Source organism: Plodia interpunctella, chromosome 20, assembly GCF_027563975.2.
Source record: "Plodia interpunctella isolate USDA-ARS_2022_Savannah chromosome 20, ilPloInte3.2, whole genome shotgun sequence".
NCBI classification, from domain to species: Eukaryota; Metazoa; Arthropoda; class Insecta; order Lepidoptera; family Pyralidae; genus Plodia; species Plodia interpunctella.
The window spans coordinates 4,086,530-4,112,555 of NC_071313.1; the positions used below are offsets into that span (position 1 = coordinate 4,086,530).

The following is a 26,026-nucleotide window of genomic DNA, read 5'->3' on the forward strand; positions in this document are numbered from 1 at the left end:
TCTAAATCAAACATCGAAATTGTCTAAATATCAGTGAAAACTGCATCAAAATCCGTTGCGCGATTTAAAACAAGACCGCTTGGAAGCAGACAGTGTTGGAGTAAGGTGCAAGGTTGACTTTGTTTTACACTATGTAGTGATTCAGTAAGTATTCGTTCGACCCTCTAATATTGGATTTAGTCCACGTCTTGGGCACACTTCACTGTCGCTGTGCACAAGGACATACATCAGGTACTTTATATTTAAGTCCGTGTTAATAACCATGAAATTTTTAGCGAAAAAGAAGATACTTACCTAAGTAAACTTTTAAAAAATGTTGACATGCCTAAGTAAATAATTAGTATAAGTCGCTCCATAAATGAAAATCTTTGTTTAAAGGCACACTAACAAGCTAAAGTTCCCGGAAGTTACGTTGTTTTTAAACATTCAAGGTTATCACCGCTTTGAATTTCCAAATGGGGATTTCCACACCTAAATGTAGGTAATATATGTTATATGAATATCATGCGAAGTGCTTAGTGTAGGTACTTTCATTAATTGATCCGAACTGTAAAGCATTAATTTTTTTTGCGAGAAAAGTTTTTGCTTTCAACGATCCACTCGACAGGTCCTTTTCGAATCCTACCTGCGTCATAAGATTTTGTGTAGGTCCCAAACTACTATACCTACCCGTCTTTACCTAGGTACATGTAAATTTCATAGACCACCACTTGCTCCTATTTATGTATTCATCTATCAAGTAAATGAAGTAACCGTACCTAACTAATAAATTAACGCCTCGTATACGGGAATACCAGACAATAAAGTTAAACAATACATTTTTGCGGAGATCTGCACATCGGCACTCTGGAGTCCTTGAAGAAAAAGCTGCGGTGAAGTTGCGCCGCTTCTTCTTCACTTGCGCTTTGGAAGTCGGCTGGTATTAGTTTTAAATAAATTTTTGACATCAACAAGTGATGTGTATCATCCTAAGGTGAATAAAGAATTTTGAATAAATAAATGAATAGTCGATCGAAAGTTCCAGACGTGGTCTCCAGAGTCGTGACATTAAAATGAAATTGGGCTGGGCACCTGGCTAGAAGGAATGATGGAAGGTGGAGTAAAGTGTAACTGAGTGGTACCTCAGAACTGGAAAAAGGAGCATAGGACATCCGTCAGCTAAGATGGGTCGGCGATGTAAAGGAATTTGCTGGCAACAACTGGATGGAGCATAGCAGTGGGTCACGGAGGGCTGCAGATGATGATGAAATGAATAATGTTTTTGTTTTAAATTAGTACACTGACGAGCAGTTGTCAGTGATTGATACGACGAACACATTTAGTTACACAACACTTATGTTATTGTCTCTTTCGCCATGTCCACAGCAAGTTGACCTTGACACACGACGTGGATGTGACAATTGACAATGACACCGAAGTGGATCAATAAATGTTCAGATGACACAATTTTGATCGCTGGGTCCCATCCATGGATTTAGTAAGTACTTTACCTACTAATTCCATGGTCCCATTTTCAACACAAGATAAAATCAAATAGAAATAACGGAGGGACTCCTGATTGTTCTAAATAAATAAATAATAATGAAAGCACATTTATTTTCCTCAATAAGCTATAAGTTGTTTGGGAAAATGAAAGAAGTCAGTTACTCTTCTATTACTGCTTTGTGAATTAGGTTTCTTACCACAGTTTTATAAATATTCGTTTCTGCCATATGAATACCAATTACTAACTAAGTAAATGAATATAAATCCTTAATGAATGAATGAATATTGTTCCGCAAAATTTACTGAACAGATTTTATTTAAAAAATTAAAGGATAAAATTGCACGAAATATCATGGAATTGCGTCTTTTTGCTGATTTGATATTGTCATTCTGTTTCATGATTATAAACATCTTTGTTTTGGGTAGGTATCGTATTATGCCGGCTACACACTATTGCCGAATCCAGACAGATGCCGACGCGAAAGATTATTGCGACTACGTAATACATAACTTCATACACAAACTACTGCAACGAAAAACGAGCAATGTATGAACTGTTCAGCGATAGTGTATATCCGCGGTGTTATGTTAGCACCAGCTCTGTCTACATCACAGACTTATGTCTACATAATTGACAAACCATTTTGCACTTCATTCACCCGTGTCCACGGTACGGTAGCGTAGCATTGAACTTGTTCTCACTTTCACGACATGTTTTTCGCACTTATTCTCAAAACTCACTTCACGTCACTTCGAGGTCATTCAATTAATATGCTTGTGCCGATTGAGTGGGAACTGCTCGGTTTCCTAATACTGCGATTTCGGAATTTTTGTATAATTAGGTACATGCTTAAATCGACGATTTGATTTATTGTGTTAAATTGGCTACCGTTTATCATTCGTACTAAACTAATATTATAAATGCGAAATCATGGGCGAAAGTACCCAAGTGTGTTCGTTTGCTTGTTTATAACTCTTCACGTTTTATCTACTCAACCAATTTTCTTGAATTTTTGCATACATGTAGTTCGAAGTACGGAGGACATAGGGTATCTCATCCCAGTAAAAAACTGCTCCCGTGGGAAAACACGCGGGCGAAGCCGTAGGCCATAACTAGTATACAATAAACAAGACTATGACAGACAAAATTCACCGTCACTACATGACGTGATGTGAGATGAATTTATTCCAGAATCTACAGCTAGTTCGGTGTACTTACTACACTCGCACTTCGCTACTGGCGGATAGAAAGTGAAACTAGATTATGACCAGAGTTATCGTGAGCTTATCTAATATTTTTTATTGTCTGTTAAATTTAGCAGCGTTACAGTTTTTTGTCTGTTATATAACACAGCTTTTTCTTTTGGCGATTCCGTGTAACGACGACGAGGCATCATTATTTCATTAGTCAAATATCTTACGGTTTAGACAGAGCTCTTGTCGTAAAGTGTAATGAAATTCGGAAGGCAGAGTTTAGCTGTATGATGGTGCATAAAGGTGGAAGTGAGATAAAATAATAAGCTTGTATAGTGGCTCCAGAACCGCAGACAAATATTTGTGATCACATGTAGTCTTAAACATGTGTAAGGTAATGCATATCTACAATGTTATCTGTGTTGTAAACTTGTTAACTGTCTACATATGTCATGTTTCCGTCTTAAGTATTCTTGTAGGGTACGAGATGCATGTCAGGATAGCCTACATTCATTGATGTCTACCTATGTGTTGGTGTGCTGCCTATTCTAGAATTCTTTCATAATGCATGCTTCACAGGTGAGTAGTTAGTTGAAAACGGGATCCCTTTCTTCGCATATTTTTTTTATCCTAATTTAATTTAGCATAACGAGTTAGGCATATATTTTTTTGACATACCTTTTGTTTTTACACATACCTTTTCAATAAGCATAATTATAGTTTAGGCTAAATGTATTTTACCATAATTTTGATTTGCATAAACCTATAGTGTCGCAGTAGGTTAAGGTGCGGCGAGGTAGCTCTTGAGCCACCCATAAGCCGCCAATATGCTTTAGAATATTAAGTATGCTTAAAAATTGTAATGCTTATGGTAGGTGTGCGTAAAAAAATGGTGCCTAAAACATTATGCCAAATTAATATTGTGCGTAACTATTATTATGATAAGTAAAGGTATGCCATGTTAAATTATGACATAAAATTGTATGCATAAAAATAGGTAACCGTTGAAAACGAACAAGATTTTTGCGAATTTAGGTTCCGCAACACGATCTTGTCGTATATATGTATATACGAAGCTTCGTAGTCGGTTCTCACTACCAAGAAAAATAATATTACGACACGTATTATTTTCACAGCCGAAACCAATAAAAGTTTATCTTAGCGCACAGTGCCATCGATCATATAAGGTGGAACATGATCAGAGAAAGTCTATATGAACTGTCGAGTAGGTAGATTATTAGTGAAATCGAAAATGATTAATAAACTTGCCGTAGGCTCACTAGTGCTTTTAGTGCGAAAATATTATAATAAACCATACCTAGACAAGGTAAAAAATATGTTTTTTTTGTAATTTTATATTTTTTTGAATGGCCCACCAAGAAATGTCTGACTATCATCATCTACCCTATTGCGTTTAAATTGTGTATTAATGCTACTGAAGTTTTTTTTACTACAAATCTGTGATTTCCTTATTCTTGTAAGCCCTAAGATTACCAGAATTTACGCTACTTTGCGTTACGGGTAATTTTGCTAGCCGTAATGTTTGGCAATATATTCCCTCGACACGAAAAAAAAATATTATTAAGGAAAGAAAAATGGAAATTCAATAACTACTTCATTACTAAGACTATACATATAGCTGGATTCATTAGATGTAAAAGTAAATGTTTGTCGTTCTGTGTCTTATCTACCTATGTATACGTATTGCTGTGTTATATCATAATTGAGGCGTTCGAACCGGGTGTTGTAAATATCTTGCCATAAAATTTATGAGTTCTATAGAACTATGTTTATTTGAACAATAAAGCCTATGATAATTGGCAACTTTATTGTACATTTTCATTGATCATTTATGACAGTTAGATTTCCACATGTCCATATCAATGATATAGCAACTCATGCTTTGTATTCATACGTTTAAACTAATGAGTATTTATGTTAAAAAAGTAAGCAGTGTGACCTTGGCCCCATAACACCCCCCCCTCCGCCCTTAAATAGGTCGTAATAATATCCTATCGTGAACGTCGACTACTAAGGGACACCTAGCTCTCTGAGCTGATAGGCAAAAACAGCATTATCAAAGAGAACGTTGCTAAAGAACAGTAGAATCATCAAAATTCACAGCATCTATAAAGTAATCAGGAACACGCCAGGATGAAAGAGAGACTGCGATATTCATTTCAGTGGGTATCACTAGTATTGTAAGTTGGAAGGCAATATTACTATTGTAGAAAGTATGTTGCATTGTTATTATGTAGTTATACATTGTAGGTCGACATCTCATCAGCAGAACGACATTGTGCCCACGTCTATGCTGAACTCAGCCGCAACAATGCATTACCGTTCCTGTTGTAGTCACACAACATGTTGTAACAGACAGACAATGAGAACTCATGAATACTGAGATGGCCAATGGTCCTACTTTTTCTAAAAGGTCCAATTTGAGCCGTGTATGAGGCTTTCTCTCTCTGTGATTTGGGCGGTTTCCCGGATTCTTCCCAGTCGTTCAGCGTCAGAGCCCAGGATCCGCTGTAGTAGCAAGAGGCATTTTTATTCACATAGTGAATAGCCCAATTATGCGGTAACTAGTGTTCAGATTTCCTCTTGTTATTTTATTTATCCCTAGCATATGGTCACTAATTAGATACCTTAAAATGGATTTTTTGTAGATAAAACATCTACGAAAACTCCACTTTGAAGAGGTAACACGGGTATATACATATAAATATAATAACGAAGACGCAAGCTATGCATTATTTTGCCTAAAAATTTTTGAAAATGCCCAATTTGAAAATTATAATTGTCTTACCGTGGTTTATTTTCATAATTACCAAACCGCATTGTTTAATATGAGCGGGGCTTTATTCAAAACTGTAAAGAGAAAGAAATAAATAATAAATAAATAAATATATTAGGACAAACCACACAGATTGAGCTAGCCCCAAAGTAAGTTCGAAACTTGTGTTATGGGATGCTAACTCAACGGTACTATATTTTATAACGAATACATATATAGATAAACATCCAAGACCCGGGCCAATCAGAAAAAGATCGTTTTCCATCATGACCCGACCGGGTATCGAACCCGGGACCTCTCGGTTCAGTGGCAAGAACTTTACCACTGCGCCACCGAGGTCGTCAAAAAAACAAAAGTGGTACCTAAAATTCGTAATAAGTTGTCTTTAACACAAAATAAAAATTAATTTGTAAATACATATGATTACCCGCGTTCAATGACCTTTGTTATGTATTTACTTGATTTTCCTAGCGGAATATTATGTTGTTTGCGGGCTGGGTATATATCTTTTTCTTACGAATCAGGTAAGTAATTAATTGATATAAAAGCGAAAGTGAGTTTATTTGATATTCAATTACCAGTTAAAACTAATAATTCAATTAATTTGGTGTATGTGATGAATTATACACTTAATATAAGTATGAAGTACATAATTATTATATGTACAGTCAACAGCACACCAACCTAACCAAATTTATTGCAAATTCGCCGCTATTACCGCGTCATAGAGGTTCGTGCTTACTTATATTAAGTCCTTTGCAAAAAAAATCGCTTGAAAGAAAATTTTACGCTGCAGTGCCATTAATTTAGAGATACACTATTGTATATTTATTCTCAATATAAATGCTTATATCATGAAGAAAGTCATAGTTTATAAGTAAATAATAAAACACGGGACAAAGAGTTTCATAACGTTGAAAACGCGTCGTTGATGTCTAATGTTAGACGAAAAGCAAACAAAAATAAACATTATATATTGGATTTTGGATTACTTATTTAATGAACAATTTAATGGACACAAACACAAAGATTCAATATACTTTTGTACTCAGTCACACAACTATTTTGTTGACTGTACCCATTACCAGTACGTTATGCTAGTTTTCACTAACATTATTCGAGATACTTTCGGTGATATGGGACCTGCTAAAAACGCTAACAACGACAAGGCAAGCCTTTTTACGAGTTTGTTTCCATTGCCCAGGTGACGGGCGATGACGGCGTGTAGTAAATTAAATATAGGTACCTACTACTACTTACTATACGGGTTCAGTGATTCAAAATTTGTTAGGGCCTCATAAGACAACAATATACTTAACCTAACATAAGAGCTATCGTCTCCAAGCCAAATTAGACAAATAAAACTTCAAATAAGGTCTTTTGTAAAGTCGTTAAATAAATAGGTAAATCAGTTTTAGAAATAATAAGAGACGGTTTGATTGCATCGAGTTTTTATGAAACGCCATTGAGTGAAATCGTAAGTGACGATGTAGAAGATGAAGTTAGTCCAACTGTCCACATTTACATAATGGACTATGATGTGAGTAGTGGTTATCGTTATAAAGCAACTAAATGAAATGTTTGACTGTGAATCTCGATTTATTATGAAAATATTACTATTTAGTCTAATAAATTTGATAGAAATTCATAAGTATATTTTGACTGAACGTGCAACAAATCGAACGAAACGTAATAGTTATATAGTATTAGTATAATTATAATGAATCTCTGCACAAACAACGTAGTGTATCTTTGGGGATGCTACTGCTATTGTTCCCCATCAGCTGTCAAGACATGTGTCCCTTAATCGCCTCGTACGACATCCACGAGAGGATTTGGAATGTTCTTATACTAAGGCGGGTCCATACGCTACATTCCCGGTTAGCTCAATATGTACTTCTAATCATCTTAAGAAAATTCAAAATTTATTAAACAAATTAATAACTGGTAAAATAAAATATCGTATGTGATCATAATCGTACGTGCAGTGGAAACGCGCACGGCAAGGTAGTTCCGCCCAGTGTAGCGAGGCGATCGCTAGTCAGTGCATGCCGCGCCTTAACGTTACCAACAAGGGCCCGCGAAATCTAAAACCTTACGGGTTATTTTAATATTGTGAGGCTGTGGATTTTTGTGTGGATCTGTGGAGAGGAATCTCGAAAAAGTAAGTAGGCCAGTGAAGTTTTTTTTTTAACTTTCAGGATTTAAAAAAATTGTGAGCGCCCAGATTTTGGATACCTACCTATGTATGTATAAATGTATAAAAAATATTTTGCCTTGCCACAAATATATTAATAATATAACTTTATATTTATTTTTCTATTAACTGTCTGGCGTTTTCTTGTGTACACTTGTGTACTGTTAATAAGTAAAACTATATAAGCTGCAGTTAAATTTAATATAAAATTAAAGTTAATAGTTAGTATACTTAAAGTTTGATATGAATTTGAGTTGACTTTTGATAGAAAAATAACAAAAAAATATTTATACCTATATTAGGTGAATTAAGCTTTTTTTATATACACATTTGAAGACGCGAAACACCAATCGTTCCATGTTATTGAAATATAAAATGTTTTACTTATGTATTGAAATGAGAGAGCACATAATTCTTCTATGTTCTTTCCACATTCCCTATTTATAGGTACTATAAAAATATATAGGTAGTCTTGTTTCTATTTAGAGTTTTCTAATTTAGTTTTTCCATCCTCACTGGTTTGTTTTTCGGCTGTGACGCCCGGAAGCCCTGGATCGGTATCAAATGTTTTTAAAAAGATTTTCTCGACTTCGTAGACAATGTTTTGTTTGTAAAATGGGAAGTTCTTCCTCGTGATTAAAAATTATCGGTGGTGAAATTTAAAATTTAAAATTTGACGGCGTTTGATCTCGATTTAGCCTCCTGATGGAAAGCAAAGATTAGGTTTAGGGTTGCACGCAAGCACAAAAAATACGTATTCACTCTTGCCTTGAAGATCTTTAAATTATAGGATACGGGAAATATCGACTAATAGATTTAAATTTTGCAAGAAGTCTCTAGCTCATTAATCCCTTTCTCTCGTCTTGTCACCATCATAAGATTAGTCCAAAACTATACAACAATACGTAAGAAGTATATAAACCCATACTAACTCATACAATCCCTACTTTTGAAACACAAAAGCATGAAGAATTCTTCTCTCCTAATCGCTATCATTAGTGAGTGAAAAGGAAACAGTACACCAGTAGTTGAATAAGACGTGTTTCGTCAATTCCAGTGTAAGTTGAGTCATTACTAGTTACTGGCACGCGAATGACGACAGTAAGAGCAATCAAGTAAGGTCGGTTGGTACGGTCAAGTTCAACACTACGGGTGATATAATTTATAGATGTAGATTCAAGAAACATAATTACACACTTCATTCACACATTGCAAATTGTTAAAAAATCAAAAGAAAATAAAAAGGTGTCCCGTCCGGATTTGTACAGGTGCGCCATGCAAAAACTAGAATTAATATATCTAAATAATAGTGAAAACAGTAGAAGTCCATTGGGTGACTTATATAAGTACGTGAATAGAGTCAGACAGAGGCGGAAACCGTCTATAAACACATATGGAGATCGCAGATAGTGAATGTGATGTTATATAAATAAATTTCCTTACCAGACCTGAATACGAGACCTTGACATTCAACAATTACCGCATACCGGTCAACCGGCTATGTTATATTCCATATTGAACAAGATATTTAAATTATTACAACAAGTTTTGCTAATATTAGGTAGGGGCAAACGCAAAAAGGGTTTGCTTTTCATCAAGGAGGAGGATATTCTGTCAAAGATGCTGACAATAAAGATGCCGAAGGTCGTGCAATGTGCAGAAGATAAATATGGATAGCGGACCTGACCCGGGGGCAACAAGAGAACGCTCAGATGGAAAGAGAGACGGCTGATAGTTGCTCTCATTCTTTATAAATACAATATAATGAAATACAAAATTTCTGCAGTTATAAAACCGTTAACAACTGTTAGTGGCAAGTTGCAGAAGGAGTGTGAAAATTTAGAACTAAAACCTACTGACAAAATTGTTTTGTGTATAGGAGAAATTGTAACCCGACTTGTGAATTATCATATAATTATTAAATTCCTGACCAAGCATAAGTCCAGATAGCAAATTGTAAAATTAAATAATAATAAAAGAAAAATTACTATCAAAATAAATGACAATGTTGGACTTTTCCCTAGATCCTATTAAAATTAAACTGAGCTTGGTTTGATGAAACCTTGATCGTATCTTAAAAATAATGTGAAGGTAGAAAACGTTTGACAATGATACGTAAATGATAAAGTTGAGAAAACAATAGACAATGTGTTTCTTTTGTGAGTGAAAGTGTTCAAAAGAATATTCTGGCAAAAATACCTTACAGTTAATGTCATTAATGTTTCAGTGTTAGGCTTTCTGTCTGTCTGTTGATTATTTGGGTTAATTAATTGTTTAGTTAAAGAGTCACGAGAACGCATATTTTTTTCATTAATTGCATTATTTTTTAATTTAACTGCATTTCTGCCTGTACTTGGTTTCTTTTATGATATCATTAAATAGCTTAATTAAAATTATACAGTATATATAATTTTCTTGAAAGAAAAAATATTATAACAGAGATATAGGAAAATTAATCATGAAGTTTATATTTACAAAATTAGTATAATGTGTAAGTCATGCTGTATACAATATATAATAAAGTTAATAAGCATTTTTATGGGATTGTTTGACATTGCTTTCTCCGTTTCATATTATGGTTGATAAATGTACTGGAGTAGTAACTACGGGCAATATGAAGCAATGATATTAGTTTTAACGTCAACTTAAAAGCTTTGAAATCTTGTCTCGAATTTCCCCAATTTTTAATCAAAACTTTGATTTATTCTATTATGCAGAAGCCGCGCCTAACGACAATTTGATAATTATTCAAGTTATACAACTTTAAAATTTAGCAAAAAAGATTTCAAAAGATGTATAAGATTAGTTAGAAATAGTGTATAAACCTGTTTTTTGAGGGTTAGGTCAAGTCTAAAATGATAATGGCAGTTCTTTCTTCCGTAATTCATAATCAAAAACAAACAAATGTGAAAATTATACTAGATGAACACACAATCATTTGATTATTTATAATGATTATGATAAATTAACAAATATAGTTTCGTTTTCATAATAAACATTTATAAAAACGTATATTGAATTGTTAAAAAATTAAGAATTATTAATGTGGGTTCTCAAAATGAATAATTATCTATACAAATTATTTAAAATAGTGTTAAAATAGTAGTTTAAATTGAAAATAGTGGGTATATAAGCATCCTATAAGTAAGTTAATGTATTAGATGCCTATAGTTAGTTCTCCATGATTAGTAACGTTGTTAATACGACTTTGTTTTAATAAATTTAAAATAGAAGTAAGTGAATAAGGTTATAACTTTTGTAAGGTCTTCGTGATGGTCACAAACGGATGTTAAATTTAAAAATAGCGCAATATAATGTGCTAGTTAATTCAAATTAAGGCAAATGGATTTTAACACTTTTTTAATGTTTAATTTTTACGTTAAATATACATAACAATTATTTTTGAGCGTTAATATTGAATGCGTATAAGTACTCTAAACATCCGTTTTAAATTGGAGTAATCAATTATAACCGAATAAATACTAAACCTAGCTCATATTATTTAAAAATGTGCTATAAATCATATTCTTTTTATTTACTTTTCACGCCGATCCCGGGTGTATGGGCATTATAACCGCTATGATATGAGGATGTGATAAAGAGGGAGAGGGTATTTTTCAAAGACCAAGAAACCGACAAGTGTAACAAATGAAATAGAAGATTTAATACAACTTCCTGGCCCAAGCCGGTTCGGCCCGGCCGGGGCCGGCCAAGTTTGGCATATTGGGCTGGCGGCGTCATGAAGTACAAAATAAGGCAGTAAATATTTTGAACACTTTAAATATCGGCCTTTTGCATTATAAGGTATAAGGTTATAGGTACAAAAATATGTTGTGTGTGTTTCGCTCCACGTAATGACCACGACCCTCAGCCATGAGGAATATTACTAAGAAAAAGAGACAAAAATGTTTTTTTTTTAATTCCAAATATGACAAAATGTTTTAATAGAAGATATGACAATTCCGGTATCGCGAGTTAGAACTATTGTTGTAATTATGATAATTTTGTTGTGACATTGAAAAGCGCTAATAGGTTAATGTCAGACTCAAGAAATGCTGGTTTGATGTCATCAAGGATGACATGCGTGCCAATGGCCTGACAATTAGGGTTGCAGACCGTGTGAAGTGGAGACGAAAAAAATAGGAAAGAGGACCCTGGGCTCTGACGCTCAGCGGCTAAGGAAGACATCATCGCGCTACGCATACAGGTGGATCTGTCATTTATGATGATGATTATTACACTGCACGTCATTGCGGTCGCTTCACTTGATGGCTAATGACTTTCTCAAGAGAAATCGTCATTTATGTGTGGAATAATGATTATATTATTTGCTGAAATGGACTATTAAGAAAATGTTTGATACGGTGTTTTATATTTTTTTTTCTTAAATTTTGTCAATTTATTAATGTGCAACATGACCATCTAATGCAAGGTATAGCTAAGTGCTAGAAGATAAAACATTTTTTTTTTCAAAATGTTTCATTTGCGGTATATTCACAACATTTTGCGGTATATCTCAAAACTATTTTAACACTAGACTGGTGAGGATTATTAGAAAGAAGAAGGAATTTTATCAAACTCTACTAAAACAAATGTGTGAGTGAGGTCATTATCAACAAACAAAGGCTGCACTGTAGTTTAATCCAATAAAATGAATGGTACAAATAATTTTTAGTGATATAAAAATATAACGAATAGGAAATGATTTATTAACAAAATTAGGTAATTCTTCTTTTTAGATTGGTAGATATTAAACTAACACGAGTTTTGATTAATACATACCTAATTTTGTACATAATTATTACAATTTTAGTTTAATATAAACTACATAATGAGAATAGGTAGATATTAACTATTTGTAGAATCGTTAGGCAGAGTATGTCAAGGACTTTTGTTATTGCAGATTTCTAGGCACAAATTTCCTAGAATATACATATTTTGGGAAATCTATCACTTCATATGGTACTCAACTGAACCTAAGTGAAGGGTTATTTTTGGATTCTACACCCAAAGTTTAAAAAGAAACCCTATGCCTCAACCATCCCCATACTAATTTGTATCTCCCGAGTTTAATTTATATATTTATTTGAAAAAAGTTGTCTTGTCAACTTGTCAAGAGAGTTAAGAAATTTTTGACTGTGGTGAGCTAGAAAAAGATAAACTTGTATTGCAGTTCTTTCTGGAGCAGAGTAATCTAAAGAGATTATGCCATTGCCAAGCTTGTAAAATATCGTGAGGACACCGGTACACTGATGTCAATTAGTATATATGCGATAGGTAGTGTATCTGCTTGCGCAGGTAATCGTAAAAGTCATGTCAGAATCTGACATCAGTATCAAAATTGAATACACTCGAAAAAAGAAGAAGAATCTTTATTCTTCTTCTGTTAATTAAAATGTTTTGTATATTTACAGGATTTGGTTTAGACAACAGAGATGCGCAACAGAGTTGCTATCATAAAATGGCCGCTAAAAAGCTTTTCTTCACGTCAGCTGGCGACGTCGGCTCAACGCTATCAAGCAGCCGAAGGTATAAAATTAAACATTAAATTAGAAATTACATTATATGATATTACTGAATATCTAGGTGCGTTTCGGTATCTCTTGTTTAAAATCGTAATGGAATTACTCCTAATGTCATAGTGTGTAATCTAAGCTAGGCTAATCGATTTTGTGTGTAATTTTCCCTTAAAATACGACCACTCTATATGCTCCCGTGGAAGTCGTACGAACCAATTACGAGACACATAACCTTGGCGGTTGATAGACAACAACAGCATTCTCAAGGAGGGCTGACGTCAGCCAGGCGTCCGGTTGTAAATTCACTGCTGTATCTTCAAAATTTCAAGGTTTATTTTTTACGCTGACCTTGATTCGCGTGATCATAACCGCGATTGAAACTGGGAAGAAAAAGATAGATCTCTGTTCGTGTCGTGGCTATGTTCGTGATTGAGTTACAAACAAATTGGCATATAGTCAAACTTTTTATATATCATAACTCTACTAACTCTGGTCGTTCATACTTGCATATAATTTGGCTGATTAAGTGATATTTTTTCAGGAACACCACCACCCACAGCACCGACCTTAAACAAGTGTCCTCTACACGGCCATAGAGCTCGGTCTACGCACGCGGCGACTGCCATAGACTCGTCTGTGTTCGCTGGGCTCGCAGCGCCATCTGTCAAGGCTTGGGACGAAGTTCCTGGACCTAGTCCTTTACCATTACTGGGGAACACTTGGAGATTCATCCCTTATGTTGGTAAGTATGTTAAAAAATATTAGTAAATGTAGAAAAAATATAATGTTTGTTTGATAAAACCATTCTCTCTCAAAACACATCTCTTTTTTTTACTTTGTATGTGTTTTCTTTGTGCAATAAAGATTTTACAAACAAACAAACCTTTTTTACATAGCTCATAGTAATACTACATGAATAATGATTCTATCAAAATGGTTTCGCTCTCATCTCATCTCTTCGCAATGTCATGGCGTGATGTTCCGCGGATGCAACAATTAGATAGGATTTCTATAATAAAAGATGAACTGCACATATTTTGTTGTGTCTTCTCCACAGGCAGTGAGAAGACAGTGAGCTAGGTCAATGGGTAACTCACATCATCACTATTACCATAGTCATGACAGGATATGTTTGTTTTCTCCGATCCCGCTTAGACTATCCCGTGAATAATTCTCCCGATGTTCTGGATTAAGGACCTTTATTTTTTAAATGGAAAACGCGTGAAAAAGCTCTTCGTTTAATTCATTCATTAACAAGAAGCCACGAGGACATACGTGATGTATGTGACACTCAAACCTACTAAAATAACACAGTATTATGGTGATAACACTCAGTGCTATTTTATTAGGTTTGAGTAATACACATGTGTAAATATATGTGGTATGTGGCGACATACCTATAGAATTAGGCCACATTATTTAGGAATACTTGTACCTTCCTTGGATGTCGACATCGACTTGAACTCAATTCCTTTCGTTTGTTAGACCATCCGAAGTTTTATAAACTAACCAACTAACTTGTTATTAGGTTGCAAAAACTTTTGTTGATTTTTCTTGCTAACAACACAGCAGGATAGTGGCAATGATCCCATCCTCAATTTTAAATTACATGCTATTATTATACAAATTACATGTACGTTTGTACCCGAAACATACATCGTAAAAGTGGCGTTGAGAAACAGCAAACTACAATGCAATGTCAACGAACAGACGGAGTGTTGTGACATAACATAAAATATATGATTTGTTACACTGCTAGACCCATATAATAAACCATGCCTGACCTGAAGCAACACTTGTGGCAGGTTAGGAAGCAAATTTATTACTTACAAGAAGCGTTATCTACTCGTATGTGATTTACGTCGTCAAATATATCTATCATTTTTGACACTTGTTGCTTTCGGAGCTGTTACGCCGTAAAACCCAGCGTCAGCATTAAAATTTAGAAAATTCGGCTGTAGTATAACTAAAATATATAATAACTAGTATATAGATAACTATATATAGATACTATATATAGATACTATATATAGATACTATATATAGATACTATATAATAAGCGGTGTCCTGACGTCTACCCTTGGAATGCTGCTGTTTATGCTGCTGCTAAGGAAAAAAAGAGTATTTTTGAAAAGGTTAATAATAAATAGGATATTGTAACAAATTCAAATCCTTTGTTCAGAAACTAGATCTCCCCACAGATACTTTTTCACGTCTTTTATATTATTATTTTATAGAAGTTGATAATAACGAATTTACTATTCTGAAGCTATTTCTGAAGCACGTGCAAATGTAATTTTCTATATTTTGAGTTGAACCTAAACAAAACACGCATTCAAAACATACATTTAGAAACGCAAATGCAACAATTACCATCATCCTTTTTACGCAATATCCCAGAACTGAGGAAACCACATGGACCATTGGCTAAAATTATGCGTCATAACTCCACAACTAGCATACATGTTTGTATTATAGCGTGTGTCCAAAATATAAATTTCTTCCAGAGACGCTGTTGGAGAAACATTAGTTTTTTGTTATAGGTACTTAAGGTGCGGGCATCGTCAACATTGGCGTTAACTATAACGTGCGCAGAAAAACCCAAAGTACTTGCGCCATTTTGTCTAAATGTCCACTGCGAGCCGGTTAAAGTCAACGTCAAATTTGACGGTGCAACTCACCCTTAGTTTAATTGTGACATGAAGTAGTTAAGTGCACGATTCAAACTATACATTAGGTACCTACTGTACCTACAAAAACATCTAAATTTGAGACGTTATTTCTTTGTTTTGTGTAAGTATATGTATGTTAAATTATTAATTGATGGTACATTTAATATTTTAAACGAAACTAGGTACAACTGGCAGTGTGACATTACTTGCATTAACTTCTCTGGTTCCTCTCACACAGGCTATATTTTACCGGCACCTGTCTACTTACCAAGTTATATCAACTTATCTGTTAGATCCGAGTAACCTATGTATTCTTAAGTGTTTCATAAACGTTTAATTATACTACGCAAGTTTCATGCCAGGTTTTATTAAAGTAAAAATAATTAAACGAGGCAAAACTTGTAATATGTACTGCATTATCTATTCTCTACATATACAATGTATATAATAATAATTGCAATATATGTGAATATGACATTTGTTTATGGAATACTAAAATTGACGATTACACAAAAATATCCAATAATTTAGGTAACAGTTTAGGTATTTGCAAGAAAGCAACAAACATACTTACTTTTCCTTTCCCCACGAATCCCGGGGCACAGTTCATAATAATAGTATATGGAAAATCAGATAACTTGTCTATTTTCTTACGTATAAATTTCTAGACACACCCACACACAAGCGAAACTCTAGGTCAATGCAACAGGTCGTGGGACTGAGGGCAGATCCTCCAGGCAGATAACGAGAATACAAAGGTATTCTTTACTTATCTAAGTAACTTGATGCGTCTTAGGTAAAACTATCGAATGAATTGCCATAAAATTCGGACATGACTCATTGAGTGAGATTTAATACAGTTAATGTAATTTAATTTAGATAAGAAACATAAAATAAAGCTATAAGAAATAAGCTCGTAAAATATGTAAAGTCTCAAACCGTTTGTAGTCAAGTGGAGCCCTTTGAGTATCGCAACTCTTAGCTCTGTATACCCCGTAAGGGACAAAGACGTGACACTATATATTTTGTTCATAATGAAATTTCAGTTCTTCTTTCACAATCTATTGCACACAAAGTTGCAGCTTCATTATCATATGCAATTACAATTATGTGTAGTAATTAATTAATTACTGAAATCAAAACTCAAAAACCGTGATGATCTATACAAAATCGCGATGCAATTTTTAGACACATTACAAAACTAGGACGAGGTCTCCATTTTGGTTTGATACTCGTGTATTCCATTCTTTAATGACTCAATTTTGACCTTGCGTTGACGGTTTTTGAAAAGACTTCAATTTAGCAGATTATTTTGATAGTACTTGAAGTAAGTACTCTCTTGAAGTGTTTGCGTTGCGTTGCGTGACCACTTCTTTGACTATGAATTATTTTGCATGAGTGGGTTTGTAGTTATATTAGATTAAATGGAAACCTCTATCAATCTCTACTGGTTGAGCTTCGTGATGGCTGACCCATGCGTTAATTTGTGAACGGTTGCTGCCTGTGGGAATTGTATACGCTCGATTCTCATATATTTTGTTTAGTTAATAGTGTTATATAATGTTTTTTTTTCTATCAGCATTTAATCACAATCATAATATGTTTTTTTATTTCCATTTTCACTATGTATTTTATTATACTTTTAGAAAAAAATGTAAGAAATATTATGGTAAGCTCTTCTGGCAAATAGGCACCAAAACTGTTTCTTTCGGCATTTCATTTCAGCAGTGATCGTTTCAAAGTGCCACCAATTACTGTATAATATAAGATTTGACGCGAAAAATTGGCTGTGAAGGTCTAATTTCTGAATAAAGATTTGATTTGATCAAAAACTTTGTATATATTAAATCTATTAATGTATACAGATCGAAATAATGTCTTTGGACATACAACGGGATAATGCTGCCGGGAATACAGGGTGGACTTTATAATTATTTTTGTCCAATAAATATTTATAGTACCATTTGTAACATATGAAGATTTGTAAGACTTCCCCACAGTAGGACGCAAATACTATTAAAAGTCTTTGGCTAGCGACTGTAACCCAAATTCCTGATAAACTGCATTCGACACTGCACGCCATATACTTCTTGACGCAATTCGTCGTGGTACATATCCACTGTGTATGACTAGAGTGTCAATCCTTAATGAAAATAACGGATAACAACGGATTGAAGGAATTAAGAGATAAAATGTAAAATACTCTTATGAATACGTATGGACATATTTTTAAGTAACCGATCGTTAATGACTTCCTAATTATCACACATATTTCCTGTGACCGAACGATAGTCACGTGTGGTACTATCCTAGAATAGGACCACTCCGTGAAGCAATATCATTCCCAAGGATCCAGGCCCATCTGACAGGCGTCCGGTCGTAAAACTAGCCGAAGAAGAAGCCGACTAAGACTATTATAAAGACTTCCCCAAATATATCTAGCTTACTTTCGCATACCTCCACGAGATGATTGTCATAAAAAAAATCATGATTTTCAGTACATTATTATACATAAGTTATTAGTTATTAAAGTATGCTGTGTTAATGGTTACACTAGTGCGTACACTATATACCTAGTACGGCTGCTCAAGTTGCTTCATATTTAATTGGTAGCAAATTTACCTAACTAGAGGGTACATAATTTTTAATTAAAATATATTTTTTAAATAAATTCTTAGTTACAATGTAATACTAGAGTATATATATCAGTAAACCGGTATTTATAATCGTTAATAACACGTTAATTACTGAAATAAATTAATAAATTGCACCCTTCCGGGTGCAATGTTGAAATCGTAAAATTGTTGTATACCCGAAATATGAGATTTCGTAATAGTAAAATTATTAAATTAATATTTATGAAGTTAAAAATTAAAAATTCGAGGGCTGAAATGATATGATTATGATGTGATTATAAGCGGCTTGGACAAAATGCACTCGATATTTTAGCAATTAATTCTCACAATAGTGCGATCTCATTTTGGAAGGTTTCAAACGCAATAATAATTTCAAACAATCGGCACCATGCTGCCGATTGTTTGAAATTATTATTAAGGCGATAGTAGGCATCGTGCTACAAAATCTTTATAATCTGTGTGTGACCTCGTTGTAAGCGGATTCAAAAAGTGACCTCTATCAAGGTATTCTGCATTTAAAACGAGTAAAATTTCCGCATTACAAATGTACAGTGAAGTTCATTATCGTGCAAAGAAGACGGAAAAGTAAGAAAGCGAGCTCCGACTCTCAACGGCTGAGGAAGAAATTGGAAAATCATTCAGATCACGAGGTCACAAGATGTAAACTGCGTTCTCCATCATTAGTTGATTACAGAATTTAAATTTTTGTTAAATCTGTTTTCTTGCGGCCATGTTTTAGATTGAGGAGCCCTATCTCATTTTAAATAGAATTAAGAAATTTGAATTAGGTAAACTTCGAATAACAAAAAGGAATTTTAAATTTTAGAATTATTTTCGCTTTAGGCGGTTACTCAGTGGAGCACATAGACAAAGTATGTCTGTCTCTACGGCAGCAGTACGGCAAGTGCGTCAGGATCACTGGTCTGCTCGGCCGACCAGACATGCTGTTCGTGTTCGAAGCGGCCGAGGTCGAGAGAGTCTTCCGGGGGGAGGACGCTGAACCACACAGGTTATTTTGTTTTACTTGCAATGTGTGTGTGTGTGTGTATGAATGTATGAATGTCACGGTGTTTCATGTCATGTATGTTTGTACGGATGAGGTTTTGCAATTCAATTTTTAACCCCCGACGAAAAGAGACTATATAGACTAGACTGTTGATGAGGGACCCGGTAAATGGTTTACTGCACGGACTTAACTTTTTTTTATTTCGAGTTGAATGAAAGATCTCAGGATTGTTATGATTGATTTAATTTCAAATGTATTAAAATCGTATATTAAATTTAGTTCTTATATCTTTCAGACCATCTATGCCGTCGCTAAATTATTACAAGCACGTACTCAGGAAGGATTTCTTCAGCGTTGACGATAACTGCGCAGGAGTCATTGCAGTGTAAGTTCTATTGTTTGTTTGTAATATCTTCAGTATATAAAGAACACGTATAATAATTGTATACACAACAAGAAGGTAAATATACAATGGTGGACTTATCCGATGAAGGACTTTTACTTAAGTGTCTTAATTTTCTGTTAATTGTTTTCTCTTTATTGTTATTTTTAGTATCACCTGTGTTTGTTTTTGTACAGCATTTTTAAAAACCTGACAGACTTCAAGATTGATGTCTTGAAGTCTGTCGGGTCTTGCAAGATTTCAACAGAATCATCAAGCTAAAGTAATTATGCAAACGGTTTTATTCTACCGTGCCTATAAAACTGTCTTTTAGAAAGTCGAAAGCAAGATTTAGATAGTTAGGTAACTAAAACAAGTACCTAGTTAATTAAATTAGAACAGCTAAATAAAAATTATTCTGAAAAAGAAAACTCTAACAAAAAAATAAATACGGTTTTGGAAGTTTCTAAACGGCCAGTGTGAATTAAAAAAAATATTAACAAGCAACTAACAACACTGATGATGTAACGCAAGCACCATGTTCCAAAATTAAATTAAAATCTTAAATAGATAATAACAACTTATACCTTCGTTAGTTTGTAACGTTACGAGTACCTATGCAAGCCGCACCGAAATTTTAAATATTGGTATTAATAAATATTAATAGATGAATAGATATTATGTAAAAATCTACTAAGTATTTTATTTTCCTTATATTTGAAATAAAAAGTAGAGTGCAATGGTTGAAATCACCAATTCCAAATAGGATAAGAACTTCGTATGGTCTTTGATTCCATTCAAAACTTGGCTAACAAACTTCTAAGTAGGTACATAGCTGATGTCAAAATAATTTAAAGTTTCACAGTTTTCTAATTAAACTTTACCTAAATAGAGTCATCCATATAAAAACAACTTTACACAACAATTTTAATGTTGTTTTGAATGACTCCAGTCATGGGCCAGCGTGGGCAGCGTTTCGCACCAAAGTGTCTCGTGTGGCCCTGAGTACCAGTGCGGCTGCGCAGTACACTATCCCTGTCGCGCAGGTGGCTGATGCCTTTGTTGATAGGTGAGTTACGGTTTTTGCATCGTAGTGTGAAAACAAGCGTGCGTGTTGCCTAGTAAGGAACGATGGTACGTAGTCGTAAAAAGCATGTCACATGCCTTTAGGCGACTTGAATAAAATCTGTCAACAGTGATAGTAATAACACACTCGATGAGATATAAAGAGCACCACCATTGAAGGCTAACTGATTGATTAATTGATTCTTCTCTTGCCAGTAGAGGAACTAACATTTAGCTGTTAATATTTTCAGGTTACGAAAAATAAGGACTGACAACATGGAAACCCCTGAGGATTTCGTGAATGAAGTACACAAGTGGTCATTAGAATGTAAGAGTAACATTTTAGTCTAAAATGTCCACAAAAATCTCTCTTAAATACATGTACTAAATTTTTTTGAATTTCCTATATCACCATTATCAATCTAGGTGTTTTTCAAAGTTAAAAAATATCGGCCGTTTTCAAAGGTCCTACTGAATAGTCTTACAGGTCCAACTAGATTAGAGTCTGCACGTGATCTGCACTTTTTGAACACAAGTCAAGCTAACGCTATGCACTGTTGGTCTTTCCATGTAATTAGTGATCGCATTTATAGATCAATAAAATTTATCATTTGATCGATTTGCTATTTACGACTAAATTTTTAATTGTATTAAATACGATCATAAATAATTTCGATAAATTTATTAATTGTTGTTGCGATCTTTATTGTACAGGTTTTGAAACAAAATTTTGATTTCTGTTTTGAAATTTTAAGATTCATAAATTCACTGAATCAAATATTGAGGAGAAACGGACTGCTAGCGAGTGCTAGACATTAGAGCGTTCAAAGTAACAATTAATATTTTCATATTCAACAAAAGACCGGACTACGTACGTACATTTCTAAGGAGATAATAATAATAATGTTGATATGTATAATATTAATGTTTTCATCGCTTTCAGCGCTAGGTCTCATCGCCCTAGACACACGGCTAGGTTGTTTCGAAGCTACAGAAGGCTCTGAGAGCCAGAAGCTTATCGACGCCGTGAAGACATTCTTTCTTTGCGTGGGCGAGCTGGAATTGCGAACTCCGTGGTGGAGGATTTACCCCACGGCCATGTTCAAGAGATATGTGGCTGCTCTTGACACTATTCTTAGGTAAATATATTTAGTGAATTATTTTGTTCGCTGCGCACAGGCGCGTGTTCTCGATGTATAAGTAGAGCTCCGACTGCTGTATGTATCCTGAACTTGCACTGGGTTTCTGCGCGAAAGAATAAACCACAATACTTATTTCGAGTGTATTGCAAAATTGTATAATTTAACACTTACTGATCTAAAGGTCGACAACCTCTTGGCAGTCAGGGCCACAATGGAATAAAATAAAGTCGGGTCACATTTGTACCTATTTTTATACCTAGAAATCCATTTTATATGCGTACAATTGTCTTCAACTTTTCATAGATAACTTGATTATTTTAAGATTTGAGGACTTTAGCATACTAATATGGAGAGAAGAAAGCATTGCAAAAAATTCGTCTACTTCGGTGGCGCAGTCGTGAAGTGCTTGCCTCTTGAGGTCCCGTGTTCGATCCCCGGTCGGCTCGTGATGGAAAATGATCTTTTTCTAATTGACCTGGGTCTTGGATGTTTATCTATATACCTACCTACGTACTTGTTATAAAATATAGTATCGTTGAGTTAGTATCCCATAACACCAGTCTCGAACTTACTTTGGGGTAACTCAATCTGTGTGATTTGTCCTAATATATTTATTTTATTTTAAATTCAGTTTGATGCAAGAAGGCCTCGGGCTGTAAGCAAGACACACCATATTGCCGACCGCTGCCGTAAAATATGAAGACGTAATATTGTATCTTCAATCTGTACCTATCATTTATTTATATTTCAGTGTAACCCTGAGCCACGTAGACAGAGCGCTGCAAGCCAGCAAGTCCGGAGAAAGCAAGTCGCTGCTGCAGGAGCTGGTAGCGGCCGCCGGCAGCCGAGTCGCGGCCGTCGCTGCGCTAGATATGTTCCTCGTGGGCATTGATACTGTGAGTCTATACTGGAATATATAATTAGGGTAATACTGTGTAGGTTATGTAATTAGATCTTGTAGAATTCTCACACGCTCAATTTTCATTTCGAATATAATTCAGTTCCATAGCAACTAATAACTAGTTGGTTTAATTGGATCAATTCCTTAACAAGTTTTAATGAAACCAAATGGTTTTTATACTGTGCAACAGGTTTTTGTGAACTTTTGGTTTCATCATTCACAATCTGAAATTTTTTAATTTTTAGTCGTTTTTATTTCGATAGTGAATTTGGAATGGATTTGACAGGCTATGGCAAAAGTATCAAGTGAGAGGTTTTTAGTTTCAAAAAGTTTGTATGATTTTCATACACAGGGGCTCCTAGGGAATAACATCACAAAAGAATATCTACAACTTTGCTATTAAATTTCTCTAAGCGTTGCGACATTAAACAGCAAAGTTGCACTCACACGAAAACCTTTAATTTTCAGACATCAAACGCGGTAGCCTCAACTCTTTACCAGCTGTCGTTGAGACCAGAAGTGCAGGAGAAACTTCATGAAGAAGTCAGTAGAGTGCTCCGAGGCCGGCCGATGAAGGCTGGAGACGTCAACCAAATGCCGTATCTCAGGGCTTGCGTTAAGGAGGTGTTGAGGTAAATCGGATTTGTCCATTTATAAGCTGCGCAATGTATGAGTTCGGTGACAGTGTGGAGCCGGCACAAAATGTCATAACTAAGAGATTTTTAAGTCGTTAATTACTTTTTACGAGATTTAATTTTACCAAGTATTTGCTGGCATACAATTATTTTCTTACAGAATGTTCCCTGTTGTTATCGGCAACGGCAGGCAACTCACCAAAGACACAGTCATTTGCGGATACAATATACCTAAAGGCGTAAGTAGTTTGTTAACCTTTAAACATTTTGGGGGCCGCACCGTGCCACACTTGTTCTCTTCTCACTAACACAAATCCCATATATTATATTATTTATGATATTTCGAAAAAAGCAGCTGACTTGATGGCAACTACGTATATAGAGTAGAAAATAAATGTGGACATTGGACGAAGAGAAATGGCAAAAAATGTAGTTCGTTGAAAATTAGTTTTTTAGTCTTCGCATTGACGGACTGTGCCGTGTTCCAAAAATCTGTTGTTTCAAGGAATCTTTTCTAATAATTTCAGACTCAAGTGGTCTTCCAGCACTTCGTGATGGGCAACAGTTCAGAATTCTTCTCAGACGCGGCGGAGTTCAGACCAGAGCGGTGGTTGGCGAGGACTCCCGACCAAAAGCACCATCCCTTCGCTTCTCTGCCTTTTGGTTTCGGCAAGAGAATGTGTTTGGGGAGACGCTTTGCCGAGTTGGAAATACACACTGTTATCGCTACGGTAAGGAAAGTTCTAGAGATTATTGTCACCTTTTTCGTGAAATATCTGAAATGCCGTTGTCGTTGAAATCTTATTCCGTGGTCACTTAATGCCGAATTAAGTATTTCTGTCTCTTTAGCTCGCGTTGAAAATGAGTGAGACAACAGAATTCAGAAATGATCTAGAGTGAGACATATAGATTTATTGTCTGTAAAACATGGGGAGGAAAAATTAAATTTGGAATCATGTGATTTGAAAATCACATCATGTGATTTGAAATTTTAAACAGTTTTCACATATGCAAAAATCACATTGCGAATTATTGTTTAAGTGCCAAATATCTTTTGTTGTTTACAGGTGGTCCAGGCCTTCAAGATGGAGTACCACCATGAACCTTTGGACTACCATATTCACCCCATGTACACCCCCAACGGTCCCATACGGATAAAACTAATCGACCGATAACTTTCTTTCCTAATTAAAAAGTGTTATGTTTAATTTATAGGTCTGGATATTTGCATGCATATCGCAGAAGTAGTAATGATCACATATCATTATCCTTATAAATATTAAAAAGTCCCCTTGTCGCGTCTGTCTGAATGAACGCGATAAACTCAAAAACTAAGGGACGGACTTTATATGTGTATTGTTTATTAGCCTAGCCGATGCCGAGAGGGTCTGCTAGTATACTTATAAAACGTTGTACAGTCAACATTATTACAATAAATAATTTTATTATAATAAACATTATTAAAATAACAACAACATTATTATAATAAACATTATTATAATAAATAAATTTAATGATTTACATTCAGTTGATTATACAACGCGAATTAGGTAAACTAGAGTCGGCAGCTAACACGATAATGTACAGTTAGGGACAAACAAAACTGACCCCATATAAGTTAGGTAGAGGGTTCGATTTATCGGTTTCCTACTGTACCTACCATGAATTTCAAACTTTGATACACCTGCGTGATGTTATTGACCAGATAGCCGTATCCAACACTTGTACTATCTGTTCGATATGTGTTGTTGTATAGATTTATCAGATACTGTATCAGCTACGGTGGAACAGGCCCTTAGCCTGTTTATATAATATAATTTTAGACAAATAAAATATTTTAAGAACACTACCTTTCTTTTATTTCTGATTACGACATGCGCAAGGGCCACAGTATGCAGTGGCATGTAAGTATGGGGTATAAAATGCTTATAGGTATTTAAATAATCAAATATTATTATATACTTTTAATACTTTAATGGATCAGTTTTATTAATTACCCGATTTACTATTTTTCGGTGTCATTGTACTCAAATAGAAATGCTTTTTAACTCCAAAATCCGTGACCACTCAATACATTATTGTAATATAAGCGCCATAAAAAATGTTATTTCTGACATTATAAGATTAGTATTAGATTTGACTACTTGGAAAGTAGCAAATTGCATCGCCATTGATAAAATATATATATATCAGAAAAAAATGGTAGAAATAATGATTTTCCTTATAAATGACACTGTGGATAGATTACATTCTCTCAAACATTCTTGCTATGACTGTCTTCTTATGACACTCATCTTGCACGTCATCTAAATTAAATGTACTTACTGTACTTTTTGGTTTCCGTAACTACTAAAATGTACTAGAAATTAAAAGTAAATTCATTTGTCTTTGTAG

At 34.6% G+C, this 26,026-nt stretch overlaps 1 protein-coding gene across 1 annotated transcript; it reads left to right on the forward strand.

Annotated features, from left to right (window-relative positions):
- The first annotated feature begins 7,508 nt into the window (after positions 1-7,508).
- Positions 7,509-25,478, forward strand: LOC128678676 (probable cytochrome P450 49a1). Its single transcript, XM_053760393.1, has 13 exons — positions 7,509-7,640; positions 13,088-13,202; positions 13,734-13,934; positions 19,345-19,510; positions 19,803-19,892; positions 20,842-20,958; positions 21,206-21,282; positions 21,898-22,093; positions 22,848-22,992; positions 23,466-23,629; positions 23,793-23,871; positions 24,160-24,363; positions 24,700-25,478. The coding sequence occupies exons 2-13, from the start codon at positions 13,109-13,111 to the stop codon at positions 24,805-24,807; spliced, it is 1,641 nt and encodes a 546-aa protein (XP_053616368.1). The 5' UTR covers positions 7,509-7,640; positions 13,088-13,108; the 3' UTR covers positions 24,808-25,478.
- The last annotated feature ends 548 nt before the right edge of the window (positions 25,479-26,026 follow it).